At 36.1% G+C, this 15,193-nt stretch overlaps 1 protein-coding gene across 1 annotated transcript in view; it reads left to right on the top strand.

The window, feature by feature from the left end:
• The first annotated feature begins 648 nt into the window (after positions 1-648).
• Positions 649-15,193, top strand: part of RICTOR (RPTOR independent companion of MTOR, complex 2) — a 67,232-nt gene continuing 52,687 nt past the window's right edge. Inside the window, exons 1-2 of the mRNA XM_009894671.1 lie at positions 649-740; positions 9,930-9,994. Of these exons, the coding sequence (XP_009892973.1) occupies positions 657-740; positions 9,930-9,994 (149 nt within the window). The 5' untranslated portion in view covers positions 649-656. The remainder of the gene's footprint in view (positions 741-9,929; positions 9,995-15,193) is intronic.

Consider the following 15,193-nt stretch of genomic DNA (forward strand, 5'->3'; position numbering starts at 1 on the left):
TTTGTGGGTTTGGGGTTTTTTTTTTGTTGGGATTGTGGACCTTGAGGAAAAAGGGAGATGATGTTCCTAGTCCCTCTGTTTACCTTGTACTTCACTGCCCATGTCACTGGGAAGTCCTAGCCCTCTCATAAGTCTAGTGTGATTGTGGACAGAGAGTAATATGGAGTGAAAAGAGTCCAGTCTTCCCAAAATCCCACCAACCCTTTGTCCGGGTGGAAAAAAGAAGCTATGTGGTGTAGCAGTAACATGCTAGCTTTTTACTTCAGTCTTTAAGTTTACTTCTTGACTTTAAATTAAAAGGGGATTGAGGATAAAGCTGTTCAGTTATGAGATGTTAGGATTGGAGTTTCAGACACTAAATAGATTTCTTTATCAATTGTAAATCTAAGACACTGATTTAAATCTGCTTTAAAATAGAAGTGTGTCTTCTCCATGGGCTTTAGCATTTATTCTAGAGAACTCAGGTATGCCTGGTTTTGGTTCTAACCATAAATTAAATTGGTGCTTCTTGAGATGAAAATAATCTGCATCCTTAATTAAGATTAGGAGAGTACCTGTTATATTTAGGAAACTGCATGTTGAATGCATGTTTAGATTTTTTTTTTTCAACTGTATCTGCTAATAACCTGTTTTCTTTTGCAGAACCCTGTGATAATATGAGAGAGATTCTTCAAAATGTGGCCAAATTACAAGGCGTCTCAAATATGAGAAAACTAGGTCACTTGAATAATTTTACTAAGGTAAGAGCTCAAATGGTATCACAGAACAAGTGATCATATAGGCAAAATATTTTGCATCTACTCTATCAGACATTGGCTGGGAGATTCATGAAACAGCTTAATATCATGGAACAGTACTTGAAATCTACATGCTATTGGAGAGGAAAGGAGCAAATAAGGACAAGCAAATATGTTAATGCAGAGTTATGCTGAAGTTCATCTATGTGTCCTGCTGGCTGAATTTTTGTAGTATTTTAGTGCTTAGAAGCCCTAAATACCTTCAAGTTAATGGGTTATGTTGCACAAATAGAGCTGAAGGTTGGTTCCTGCTCCACAGAATTGAATCAAAAATGTGAAATGTCAGACTGTGTGGATGTAAACTGATGAAGTATGATGAGGGGGAGGACTGTATCAATGAACATGATATGCAGGGGTTTGGACACTAATAGAATAGCAACTGTCAACTTTCACTGCAGCTTTCATAGCAAAAAAGATTTAAAGGGGCAATTTCTAGAAGTGGTGTGTATTGCTGATTTTTTGAGGTGCTTTTTCCAAATACATGCTTCCAAGTCACATGTGATGGGTACTTGCCTGAAAGTCTAATGGGTATGTTGGGAGCTGTGATGGTGAGCTGACAGGAGGCAAGACTTCAAAACTTACTGCAGGATGAGAACATAGGCTGAAGAAAGAGGTCATGAAAGGCCTTCAGAAGGACAGCAAGTATCATTTTTTTGGGCGGATGAAGAACCCATGGAGAGGAGCAGAGGACTGATGGGTGGTGGGCAGGGAGTTAGGAAAAGGGTGTTTGTTGTAGCATAGTGAATGGTTGTGGTTGGACCAGTGTTCTGTTTGTCAAGGCAAGGGAAAAGCACATTGCAGTCAGTGAACTAGGAGATGTTGGAGCTTCAGTGTGAGTGTTATCCAGATTAATGGACCAATACTCAGAAGGAGCTGGTAAGCTGTACACCTTTCTGATAGAGTGCCACAAGTAGGGCAACATGCCTGAAGATGAAGCCCAAGTTTCTGTGACAAAGGATGGATCAATCACCAGTAGCCAAGAAACAAGGTAGTAGTGGAGAATGTTGTGGGTAAAGTAAGGATTAAATTATTGTTGTAGATGAACTGGTAACAAATCATTAAGATACCCAGGAGACTACTTGACAGTTCTGAGACAATCTTAAGTGAAAGAATGAATGCTCAAGGGTGGGTTCGGGGGACCAATTGATACGAGAAAGACAAATGTGCATCATAATGTTCAAAGTAGGCATGCTTGTTGGCTGTTAAAAGCACTCCTTGTGAGATTGAACAACACTTCAGTGATAGTGTATGAGATTCAGTTAGCAGGAAGGTGAGTACTGAGAACAAAATCACAACAGCAAATAAACTTATCTTCTAGTGCATTAATAATCAATTTGTAAATGCTTCATTTTCTGAGTTGGTTCAGAGCATGTGTGGATGCATAGCGTTCACTGAGGAGCTGAACTTACTTATACTGAAATCTGTTCTTTGGATCATTGCCTTACTGTGTCTGTCAGACGTCCACCATTGACAAAATGCTGCTGGTTTTACTGAAATTCCAAACTGTGTTGCAAGAAAGCCCTTTATTCTACTAGAAAAGGCGCATGTGTGGCTGTTTCCTTTTTGTGCTAATCTGGAAACCTCTAAAAGTGAGTCCTTCCAAATTCTCTAGTTGCCTTAAAATTGAAGAGCTGGAGTATGTTTGCAGATGCGTGATTCCTAGTGAAAAGCCAATATCTGAAACTATGGATCTTAAAGCAGTGTTGATTTTACTACTGAAAATCAGATGTTAAGCATTAGTAAATATGCATGCTGTAATTAAAGGATGAACCAAAAATTCTTTTTAGAAGATAGTTTTGAAAAATTGAATAATCCTGTAATTGATTATTTGAAGAATGTGTTCTTTATACTTAACCTGGTGTTAAAAATGGAAAATACTTAAAAAAAAAAACCCAAAAAACCACAAGGATGGTTTTCATAAATTGGACTTGACTGGCAAGAAGTTATGAATTTGTGAAAAGCAACTTGCTAAAATTAAATAAGATGTTTGAAGACAGACTGTAGTTCGTAACCTGGTTTTGATCCTGAATCAGACTGACCCCGTATAAGGGGATAGTCCTACTCTATTTACTATTTAGCACTTGTTCTTACCAGAGAATTGTTATGGCTGGAAAAGACCTTTAAGATCATCAAGTCCGACTGCTATCTAACTCTACCAGGCCCACTTCTAAACCATGTCCATGAGCACCATATCTAGATAGATGTTAAATATATCCAAGGATGGCAATTCAACCACTTCCCTGGGCAGCCTGTTCCAGTCTTTGATAACCCTTTCAGTGTATAAGTTTTTCCTAATGTCTAACATAAACCTCCCCTGGTGCAACTTGATGCCATTTCCTCTTGTCCTGTTGGTTGTAACTCGTGAGAAGAGACCAATGCTGACCTCTCCACAGCCTCCCTTCTGGTAGCTGTAGAGAGCAATAAGGTCTCTCCTCACCCTCCTTTTCTCCAGACTAAACAATTCCAAGTCCTTGAGCTGCTCCTCATAAGACTTATTCTCAAGACCCTTCACCAGCCTTGTTGCCCTTCTCTGGACCCTCTCCAGCACCTCAATGTCCTTCTCATACTGTGGTGTGTATATTCATCTCCCTGGAATATCTGCTTTATGAATGTATAACTCGTACATTTGGCTTTGAAAACTCTTCCTATTTTTGTTTGAACTGTAAACGCAGTTAGGAAAATAGACCAAAGTTGCAAATTGTATTGTCTGCCTTGTGGTTGGAACAATTCTGTGTTTTTCATTCCAGTGGTTAAGAGTGAAAGCCTGGAGCTTGGGGGACATGGTTTTATTTCCTTTTTGCACTCTGGTCTTCTACCGTGAATTGATATAGTCTCAGTTCCCCTTTTGAGAGATAGGAGTGTGGGGAAGATAGATGTGCTAAGAGCTGAGGATCTTTGTATCCTGTCTCAGAGCTATATCAAAGTAACTTGATTTGTTTTTAAATTCTTGCATTGTATGGTCCATTTTTGAAAGGCTACTAGTTATCTAGGATATTTGCCCTATGGACAGGGAAAGGACCTTTGAAATTTTTTTAATAGCATATTTCTGATAAAATAATAAAGAAAATCTTTAAAATTTCACTTTCCTGCTAGGAATATTGTCATACTTAAAGAAAATGTCAGCACCAATCTAAGCAGTTGATCCTACCGCCCCAGATTTTTCCTTCAAAGACTGGGCAAATCTCATCTTTGGAAGAAATATTCTGCTTTTTTGGTTGGGGGAAGCAAAACATTTGTATTCATCTGTAAAAAAGTAATGTAAGTTAACATGGACTTCCCTGACAGACATCGTGGTAGACATTAAGTTTTGTATTAATTTCAAGATATCTGAGGTATGTTAGGTGCAGGTTTCTTTCCTTGTAAGAAAACTGGGTTTTTAAGGTGGGGTTTGTTCCCCTCACCCCCCGTTTATTCAAGAAGAAAGAAAATAATCACCCATTAAAAATTATTGAACTAGTACTGAGCTGGACTGCAGGACTTTACACAATTTAAATACTTTAAATAAAATTTGTTAGAATAATGTTGGTCAGCAGTCAACAGGATTTGTTACTATATCTGCAAGAATGATACTGTAAGGCAGATATTTTGTATGAAGCTTGTGTGCTTAAGAAATGTAACTCCCTTTTCAATTGTCTTTCCATTCAAGAGAAGTGTTAACTAGTAGTATTCAAGTCCCCACAGCCCCCATACTTACTGTGCAAAGTATGCTGTATACATGATATTCTACAAAAACTTGCATTTCATTCACCATGTTTTAGCTAGTGCTTCTTCTTAGTAAAAACCTGAATGTTCATGTTCTTGGCTCTTTGGCTGTGGTACGTGGGTTGTGCTTGAACAACAGGTGCTTTAAGTTTTCTGCTCTAAGAAATTGGCGTTCCCATTCTGGTGATATACTCAGGCTATGGAAAGGTGTGTTTAGTTCTGAGTTGTAGCAGTGGCAGACTTAGAAATTTTTCTCCTCGTGTGCTGCTCATGACCTAGTAAGTGAAGCTGCAGTATTGTGGGCAAAAACATTTATGAAGTACTGTATTAGACAAAAATAATCTTGTTCCTTTCAAACCACCTATATCATTATTAAAGCTAATCTGAATTTTAACCTGAAAACTGTTTTAGAATTTGACCACTAGTAAATGGTCAGTGACGCTTTCAGTTGTTACAGCAGTTGACAAGCTCGATATGTACCTGTGGCTTCAATAAGATGAGTAAGATTACCTATCTTTCATTTATATGGCCAGCTACATAAGGCAAGCACCTTGAAGTTTCCCAGCTTCTGCTGACAAATACCAGAACATCTTGGTTATTCTTGGGGGTTTTCCCCACCCCCATGAGAAGTATTAAGTGATAAATTACTGAAAACCAGAAGGAACTATACAATTGCATTTACCCAGTGGAAAATATCTTTTGGATTTGCAGTATTGATTTAGAATCCTTTATTATAGAAGCTTATCCCACTGTTAGTATAAAGAATCTCTCAGAAGCTTTCTTGAACCTAAAGGTGTATTTAAATAATGAACAGAAAAAAAGATCCACAGATGTTGTTATAAGAATTTCTATTTTTCATTCAAAGGTGCTTATTTAAAGGCAAAATGAAACTTAGTTCATTTTAGCTTAAATGTAGCAACTGAATAACATCAGTGATATGGAAAGTTATATTTCCAATCTGCTCAAAACTAATTCTGTCACTTATAAAGTGGCTTTACTATTTTGCTCTGTGTTTCTGTTAGCTTTTTACTATGCTGCTAGATTTCACTAGGATATAGATTGAGTTTGGGGCTATAGGGGCTTTCCCAGATTCCATCTCTGATTCATAGTCTGTCATTTTAGAGTCTCAGCTCTTCTTTGCAAAACCCAAGTATCTTAGAATCTGAATGTAGTATTGACTGACTGTAACATTCGTCCAAGTTGCTAAACCACTAGGGGCAAAACTTGAAATCTCATCATGAAGGATGTAGCAGGTGGGAACAGAACATATGCTTAGGGGCATTCAGCTGTGGAACAAACCTGGAGAGCTAATGGGTGTAAATCCAGTGTCCACAATGTCAGTAGGGTCTTCTCTTAAGACTAGGATCTACTAAGTAGTCTCCTCATAAGTATTACTAGTGGTGGTTCAAACTATAATACCAAAATTACAGTATAATAATTACATTTTAGATGCATAGAATAATGTCATACTTCTACCTAGTAATTGCTGTGACTCTTCCATTAAATACAAATTTGAATGGTCTCAGTGTGCACTCAACTTGTGTATGCTGTTGACCTCCTGTGGTTTTGTTTTGAGCTACTGTTTCCAAGACATGTTGATGTGTTACTCATATTGCTATGACTCATCCAAGTAGCACGAAGAACTCATAGCTGACAGTAAACATGAAAAAAAACCTTCATTGTAAGTTAGTCACCGTCTTGCCTAGTGTAAGTACCATTTTGTCCTAATATTAAATCATACCCTCAAAGAGTCTGTGCTATTCCCATTAATTCACTGTTACATCAAAAATTTTAAATTTTAAAGTTGACTTAACAAGCAAAGTATACTCTGTGTTTGTGTGTGTATATATGTATAAAAATTTATGTATGTAAAAATATATATACATTTTCTATATGAGATATATATAAGAAAAATATAAAGCGTATTTGCATAATGCCAGGCATTTACATGAGACAATAATCTGTTGCCATTCTAGTGAAATACAGCAATGTATAGCCAAAACTAGATTTTAGTGTTCTGGTACTGCGTGCCAACAAACTTCTACTACAATAATATGCATGTTAATTGTTAAATGTTACAGTCAAACAGTTCCCTTGGGTTTGTTGGGAATTCAGCCATTATAAAAATGACTGCATTTGGGCCAAAATCATTGACCAGCTTAATGTTGTTTTAAGGTGAAATGAGAAGTCGCAGTTTTCTCTTTGATATTTAAGACCAGACGTTTATAACTGAGTAAATACCCAAAGCATTGAGACCAGCTGAACAGTATCTTCTTTATAGCAGCTTCCATGACTTTTTTCCTGCTTTTAAACATGTATCAATCAATCCAACCTTACTTTTGCCAGGTGTTTTTTTTTCCTAGACTAAGTAAACCCAGTGGCTCAGCCTTCATGCGTGTATTTTCTAGCTGCCTTGTATGTTTTTCTGTGACACTTATTCCAGTTTCTCTGCTCTTAAAACATGACACCCTGAATTTTGTCCTTCATGCAATTTTGAGAGCAGCCTGTGAAGTAGGCATAAAGGTCTCTTAATCTCAAACATAATGCAGCCCTATTAGTATTCCCAAAGATAAATTTTCTTTTTTTTTTTTTTCCCCCCCCTGAAATGACATCACATTAACTTATTGTAACTTACAGATATTGCTTTCCTTTTGATTTTTTTTTTTTTTTTTACTTAAAATTCTTTCTGAATGTTTTCTGGACATCTTGTATTTCTCTGCTGGACTCCTTTCAGTTTTTATGTATCTGTTAACCTGTGATACCCTGAAGGATATGAAACACTGTTGCTGTTATTTAATTGAATTGTATTACTGAGTTTGCACACTCCTTTCAAATCACTGAAACAGCTTGAATTCTGATCTTACTGTATGTAAATTGCAAAGAAAGTCAATACATAAGTAATGGTGGCCCATTGGAATGAGAGTAAACTAATAGCTAAAGTAGCCAATCTTCTACTTACTTTTTTTTTGCCAATTTTATCTGTTCATTCTGTGTGATAAATATTTCACCTGTATGTTCACACACCATAAAACAGTTTGTTAATGATTCTGATCACATTCAGAAATTTGTATCCAAACAGCCATTAAACTTGATTGAAGTTATATCGGTTTTCAAGATACATGGCTATATTTGAGTTTCAAAATAAGGTCAAGTTTCTTTCTGCGTGAGTGAGGGTGTGTGCAGGGGGAGCACGTATATAGAGGAAAACAGTTGGTATTGAGGAGCTAATAACCACAGTATGTGTATTTGGTAAGAGTGGTTACTGACAATGAGACTAGAGGTGATCCAGTGAACCAAATGGTCTTTAGCAATTGCAGCAAGAACACGTCATCTGCTTTAGTTTCATCTTGGGACTGCTCAAGATACAAGCCAATGGTAAGTGTGGTGATTGGAGGCTCACTTTGGAAATACAGCTGTGCGCACAGTAGCAGCTTTCTCAAAAATGTTTTTCTACATCAGAATTACAATTCTGTGGGCATTTTTTCGAAGTAGGAATAAAGACTGTGGAGGATAATCTGCTATGTTAAATTAGGATTTCTCATTTGTGTCTGAGGTGGAATGATGGGGAGGGGTTTAGGTGTATAAATGATTAGCCTAAACAACTATTGATATGATACACTTGTCTGAAACTGAACAATGAACTGTTTTTACTCACTATCTTCTCACACTGATTTGCTTACACTCTGCCAGCCAATTTTTACAGTTCATGAGATGTCAATAGAAATGCTAAAACAGCAGTGGTGGCCTTAGGCAGTTCAACAACATGGTATAAAAATAGATTGATGCTAGGAAGTGACATACTGTCATAACCAGTTAATACACCAATTGTCTAGTTTTGTTATCACTTATATCTGAAAGGTGGGGGAAAAGAGATTATGTAATAATTTTCCTTATGTTTTATCATCATCTTTGGTTACAGCCACTGTTAAGAAAAACATAAAATCCAAAATATTTCAACTAACTTAGGATATTTGAGCCCAAATGTGGAACTGATCCAGGCCAATTTAATAATCTATCTCATCAACAACTTTGGATTTCAGCATTGTCACTATGCCTTTTTCTTACAACATGAAAAATAATTTTTAAAGTGTAACTTGATCCTTGGAAGAATGTGTATTCGTTGGGCATAAATGGAAGTATTGTTTGAATTTAAACCGTCATGCTAATAAAATGCATTTACTTAAAAGCAGAATTTCTGTGCCATATGCTGTTTTTTTTCAGGTGAATGGTAGAACAGGAACATGGAACATGTTAAATATTTCAGCTTACAGTAACCCTAATTTAACTGTTCGTTTGTTATGGATTTCTTATTGTTAGCAATAAAGGCATATAAAGAATGTGGCACAGGGTTTGGTATATTTTAATACTTTCAGAGCAGGGGTATTCACTAGTTAGCACAAGCACTTCCTGAATTCCTCACTGAGGAGAGACTGTTAATACCACACTGGGTCCGAACTGAAGAAATGCCGGTTTCAAAAAGGGAGGACAAAGTGCAAAGCTATTGCAATCAGTATTAGTCACTTGAGTTTTTGGAAGTGCTTGGAAAAGTGCTTTGCGATTTGGATGTGGTAATAAAGTATTTTATCATTTTAGCTAGGGGTAGTAAATGAGATTACTACGAATTTCTTTGACCCTCTTGCAAAGGAGAACATCTGCTTTTCTTACAGAAGAGACTGTCCTTTTTTCAAGCAACTAAAACATTGGCACGCACTAGATTACATCCAAAATCAATGTCAAAAGGAGCAAAAACTGCACTTGTACATCTTCAGTCCTGCATTCAGCATGGATAGATATGGTTGAAATGTTCAGAATTTGCAGCAGTTTCTAGGTGTCTTTTTGTGTGTATAAATTCAACCTTTGCACTGATTTTTTTTTTTCAGAGGTGCAAGTTCTCTGGAGTTGATAGCAGGCCAGGCTGAATGTCAGTTACCAGACACTTACCGTGTCAGTGGCTTCTGATATTTTTTTTTTTTCTATGCCTGTACTGCTGTGGCAAAACATGACAGTGTCAGTGTCAATCTTTGCTTCAAAGCTCTTACTGGAGCCCTCTTCTTTGAAAGCAGATGTGCTTTGACTTAAGTGTTTTTCATCTCTGCTCTGGCTACCCATTGCCCAACTAGTGGTTCTTCTGAAAAGAGCTTTAAGGCAGCAAGAATAGCCATCTGGAGTTGAAAAACTGACCAGTAGGCAGCTTACACAATTGCACAAGCTTTTGAGTACTGTAAGAGACCATAGATTCATGTGTTTCTGGTGTGGATATAGGAACAGAATACTGACAGCATAAATTCTCAGGGAAGTCTGAAGTTAGTATGCTTCCCCTTCCATGAATGAAATTCCTCCAATTTCATTGAAAGCGTGCCCAGAAATCTGCAGTTTTACACAGTAATTTTTAAAGAGTTGTAACTAATAGCTGTTTTCTTTTATTTTCAGCTTCTTTGTAATACTGGCCATGCTGAAGATAAGCTAGGTTTTACGTATGACAGCATAATAATATGGTAAGTAGTAAGGAGCACTAGAGCAATACCAGGGTACTTTAATTTTTCTAGGTGCAGTTAAATAAATTTGATTTGTACTTTTGTGCTAGTGTTTTGAATTTCTAATGTGTTTGAAATTTTATAATGCAAACATATACCTTAAATATTTTAATGAGTAAAATCTGAAATACATTATTTGTTTGGGCAAAGAGAGGGGAAAAAACCTTCCAAGTTTAAAAATATGGATTTTTTATTATATTCCTCAAAGATATAAAAATACCTCTAAATACCTCAGTACTTGCAGAAAATACTTTTACTAATAGTATACATCTACAGAATTTAGAGCATAGTCTTGATGTAGAATTAGGATTTAAAGAGAAACATTTTACGTTAATTTGGTGTGTCTATATATGTTTTTGTAGCATTGCTTTCCATGCTGCTAAAACACCCTGTGTATGTAGTTTCAAGTGGAATTTTCCTGTATTTTGTTGCTATTTCTGACAGCCAAAACTACATGTTTATTTCCAGAACTTCTGTGTTTTTACACAGACATTGGTAAACGTGTCCTGAGGCTCAGCATTGGTGGCAGAAACAACTAAGATGTAGTATTTAATAGGATTTTTTTTTTGTTCTTTCAATTCAGTTATCTGACTTAGGAAGTCAAGCTAAGAAAAGCTAATCACTCTTTAAGTAAAACGTTAGGAAAACTTTTGTAATTTCTTGTGAAAATATTCTAAGTTGTTTTCTTAAATAGAACTGATTCTCCTTGCTAGAAGTAAAAAATTATAAACAGTATATTTTTATGAATGCATATTTTGCTGTAAGCTTTAATAGTTTATTATCTTCTGATCTTATTTATGTAATCTATTACAGTGCTTTATGAGAGGACTAAACATCACTTACAAGTGTAACTTCAAAATTCAGAGTTCTTTACCAAATATTTGCAAAACCTTTTAAGATTTGTATTTTAAAATACTAGTGTTTGTTTTTACAGAAAGAAGTTTGCGGAAAGATCTGCTAATCCCAAACACAATTATGGATATTCATAAGGAAGAGATAAAAGTGCTGTTCTCAGCAGATGCATGAAGAAAAATAGTCTCCTAATTAGAAAAATGCCAAAAGTGGCATCTCAAAAAAATAAAGACACATAGCATGGAAAGTTCTTGTTTAGTGTTGTTACTTTGGTCAGTCCAAAGGTTCCTCTGTGTATGTACATGAGAAATGAATCTTTTATGTACATATGTAGGTTATTCTGCTATAACAATAATTTTCAAACTCAGGGACACCACTTAGATACTCACATTTTAACAACCAGAATTGTGCTGGTTGGTGGTTCTTCACAAACTTATGAAAAAAATTAATCCTAAATATAATACAGACTTTTCAGGCAAATTAAAAAATTTTGCTCTACAGAGTTACAGCCATTCTGCAGTAGTATTCTGTTTGCAGATTATTTTGCTATTCAGTGTACAACTATTCTGAGTAACTTGCAAACACTGAACTTTTTAATAAATTTTGGAAATTAGCCTCAGGTAGGATAAGAGCATATATATTCCTTCAGAAATAGTATGAAAGTTCTGTAACTTGCTTTGCAAAGACAGTTGCAGTCTTCAATAATTGCAGTTATTCTCAGATTAGAGAACTGCTTTTTAGAACTCGTTCTCTTTTCAGAATTCTGTTACTCCAGGTGCCTGGTTGTAGTTTCTTCCTGCCAGCATATGGATATATTAGTGACACAGTTTGTTGTCATTCCCAGTGTAATGGGTCTTCCCAGAGTACCCTACTATTGACAGCTGAGAGAAAGCCTTGAGCCAGGAACAAAAGGAAGTGTTGGTAGGCCTCGGAAACACTTGAGGTCTTTTGGTAATGTGCCAAGAGGCTTTGGCCATAAAACCAAAATTCAGAATATTCACTATTACCTGACTGGATTAAACAGAGATTTGTCAAAACCATGGTTATCTTTCTATAGTGAGTGGATGAGATGCTTCGGAAAAAGGTGCGAGGATAAAACTCTAATAAGCTAGTGAATATCCTTTCTTATTTGATCCTTTGTTAGTTCTTACACACTTTTTATGAGTCTTAATGTTTATCAGCCTTAATGCTGTCTTAGGAAGTTATTGTCATTTCTGCAGTGACACTGAAAATACTGGGGCAAGTAGTAGTGCGCTTACTTTTTCTCTTACACAATCATGATGTCTTTTTGGCACTTCCAGCCACAAGTGCACGTGGAGTGTGCATATCAATAACTTTCTTGATCTGATGGCTATTTTTGAATCTTGTAGCATGGGTTTATAACACAGTTTTTGTCTCGATGTTAGATGTGACTTAATGCACAATCTTGAGTTTTCTTCACGATCTTGTGAATTATGTATACAGATAATGTGAAGTTTCTCATAACCACGTTCCATTCTTATTAATATAAACTACGTTTCCTTCTCTATTTCTGCCCCCTAACACGCATCCCCCTTCCCCCCATCAAGAATTATGTACTAAATACTGTCTATAAAAGGAGATTGTGAACCTGGATAAAAATCGGGATAAAAAATTGTCAGAGTAAAAATCTTTTATTCACCTCTTCTCTTTGAATTAATCTTCAGATTTTGATATGTGAAATGTCTTTTCATCACTCTGTAATCTCTTTATATCCCTTAATACAATCTTCAGCAACACCTTATGCCTTTTTATACATTTTCGTAATAACTCCTTTTAAGTCTTTCAAAAGATTAGAAGAATATAGTTTGTGTAAGCTCTGCTGGGTGCTTCACGTGGCTAACCAGTTTTATTTTAAGGTGGTTTTATTTTCAAAACATGAACAGTCCTCTGGAGGCTGTTTGGAATATTTTTTGTATAGACCTGTTTATTGGCTTTTCTCCACCTTGGCCACAACCATTTATAATATGGTGCTAGCAAATGTAGGCAGATAGTTCATGTTAATGTTGCTCCAGGAACTTAGATCTGAAACCTGGTGGGCCACTAACAATAGTTACTGGTAAAATTCCTCCAGTTCTTCCATCATTTTCACATATTGGTCTCATATTTTGTATAATAAAAAAGGCTTTAAGATAGGAATCTTCATGCAGATCTCTGAAGCAATGACTTGGTACAAAGAAGATGTTTCTTTCTGTCATACCTCTGTCGGTCTCTTATTTGCTTCCTTTCTTCTCCTTTTCCTTTTGGGTTATCCAGTGGGTCTGATTTAATTTTTCAAGTTTTCTTTGTGGTACAGCTGAGAAGTCAGAACATATAGATACACACAGGCACACATGTATAGGTTTTCCTACTTTTTTTTTTTTCTGCCCACAATAGCAATATCTTCATTGTCTTTATATTGTCAGGTTTCTCTCAGGTTTTTGCAGTTCAGTCATTGACCAGTGAGAGGTTTTTTGTTTATTTTTTGTTTAGTGTATGTCATTGCTTTCATTGGACTGTTATGGATTTTCATGGCCTTTATTTTAGGTATGAATCTTTCTGGCTAGCTGTATATTCTCATTGCATTCTCACTATTTAAAGGTAGTGACAAAGCCCTTTTTGGTACCTTCTGCTTTTGGATGTTGAAACTCATGGTAGTGTTGTCCTTTGTAGTGGTTTCACTGTTGCAAATTCTTAAATTGACTTCTCTCTACAAATTAAGAATGTCCTCCTCTGGTGAGTTGTAAAACTAGCTTTCAAAGCTTTGATTGTCTTTGAGAAACTATTTGTCTAAAGAATGTTTTGGTCTGCTCTTCAAGAAATGTTTTCCTCTCAAATATAAAAGTGACGTACTTTACATGATGAGGCAAAAAAAAAAATCCGGATTCAGTATTTGGCTGTCCTAATAAGAAATGTCATGGATAGCAACAACACCATTTGCATGAGTAACGGATAATTTCTGCCCTAAAAGGAAACTCTGTTGAAGTTTCTTAAAGTAGAATATCCAGACAAGTTGTAAACTGTGAGGTAAAAGTCCAAATAGAAAAATGCCACTGAGTAGAAGTGAGTCTTGTGTACTCATCCCTCAGACTTCCATTTCTGCAAAGCTGCAAAACTAGAAACAAAGCATGATTCATAATCTAAAGAATACCTATTATCTGCTCAGCACAGTTGAAGAGTTACTTGTCTGCTTTTCTTGAATGACTTTGGAAATAAATCTCTCCTGGTTCAGCTTTTCTTTAGAGGAAGACTTTTTTTTCTTAACCTCACAGTGTTGAGAATTTGTTTCTTAATCTGCTTCTAGCTCAGCTTAAAGTAAAGAAATAAAGGCAATTAGTGCCACTTTTTTTCGTATGAAGAATCATATTTGATATTACAGCAAAGATGGTCTTCCTGAAGTAATACCCTACTTGGTGCTGAAAGCAGTTATCAGTTAATATAGTATTGTAGCTTTTCTACTTTGTCTAGGTATCACCTGGAAGTTGATTCCTGTTATGGTGATTTTTCCACAGGCCAATTAATCTCCAGAAAGATTCAGAACATTTTTGGCCTTGGAGTAGCTGATCATCATGCACAAAAATTCTAGAATAAGAAAAGAAAAAAAAATAAGCCCTTTGTATAGGTAGAAATTCTGTGTCACTGGCTGAAGTATTTACATTCTTAGATGTCCACTGAAAAAATTCTACTAAAATATATCACTGGGAGGTTGAGGGTTTCCCTTCCCCCTGTGTAGTCAAGGAAAAAGGGCAAATCTTTTGAGGGCCTTCAAAAGGACAGCGTGTCACTTAATACCTTCAAACTCAATTTCTAGAGACCTTCAGTATCTCATTTCTTTTCACCTAGATAGTGAATTTAGGAAATTACATTATGACAGTTATGTTTAGGGAAGCTCACCTCAGTGTGAGCAAAAATGCCTTCAAAATCTGTCTGGAGAGAAATATCATTGAATCATAGATTAATTAAATATGTTTTCGTTATATGTGAAAATGAAATCTGTAGAAATCTGTGCTGTTTGGGTCTGCTTAAGTTATGACGGTCATATTTCAGGTAAATGTAACGTGGTGCCATAACATCTTTAGTGAGGGGTGCATGTAAATACTTAAGGTGCGAATTTCTCTTTGTTCGGTATCAAGACATTGTTCTGACGACTCATGCTTACAGGTTTGCAGTCTGGCAGAGGAGGAAATATTCTCTACCTGTTAATTTTCTCAGGCTGATATTGTGCTTAGCTCTCTTGTGAAGTAAAAAGTTGTATGTAGGTCTTGGTCATGTATCATTTCCTGGATGTACAAGGTGTTCTTTGAGGGGGGG

The sequence above is a fragment of the Charadrius vociferus genome, unplaced genomic scaffold, assembly GCF_000708025.1.
Source record: "Charadrius vociferus isolate BGI_N301 unplaced genomic scaffold, ASM70802v2 scaffold450, whole genome shotgun sequence".
In the NCBI taxonomy this organism is placed as follows: Eukaryota; Metazoa; Chordata; class Aves; order Charadriiformes; family Charadriidae; genus Charadrius; species Charadrius vociferus.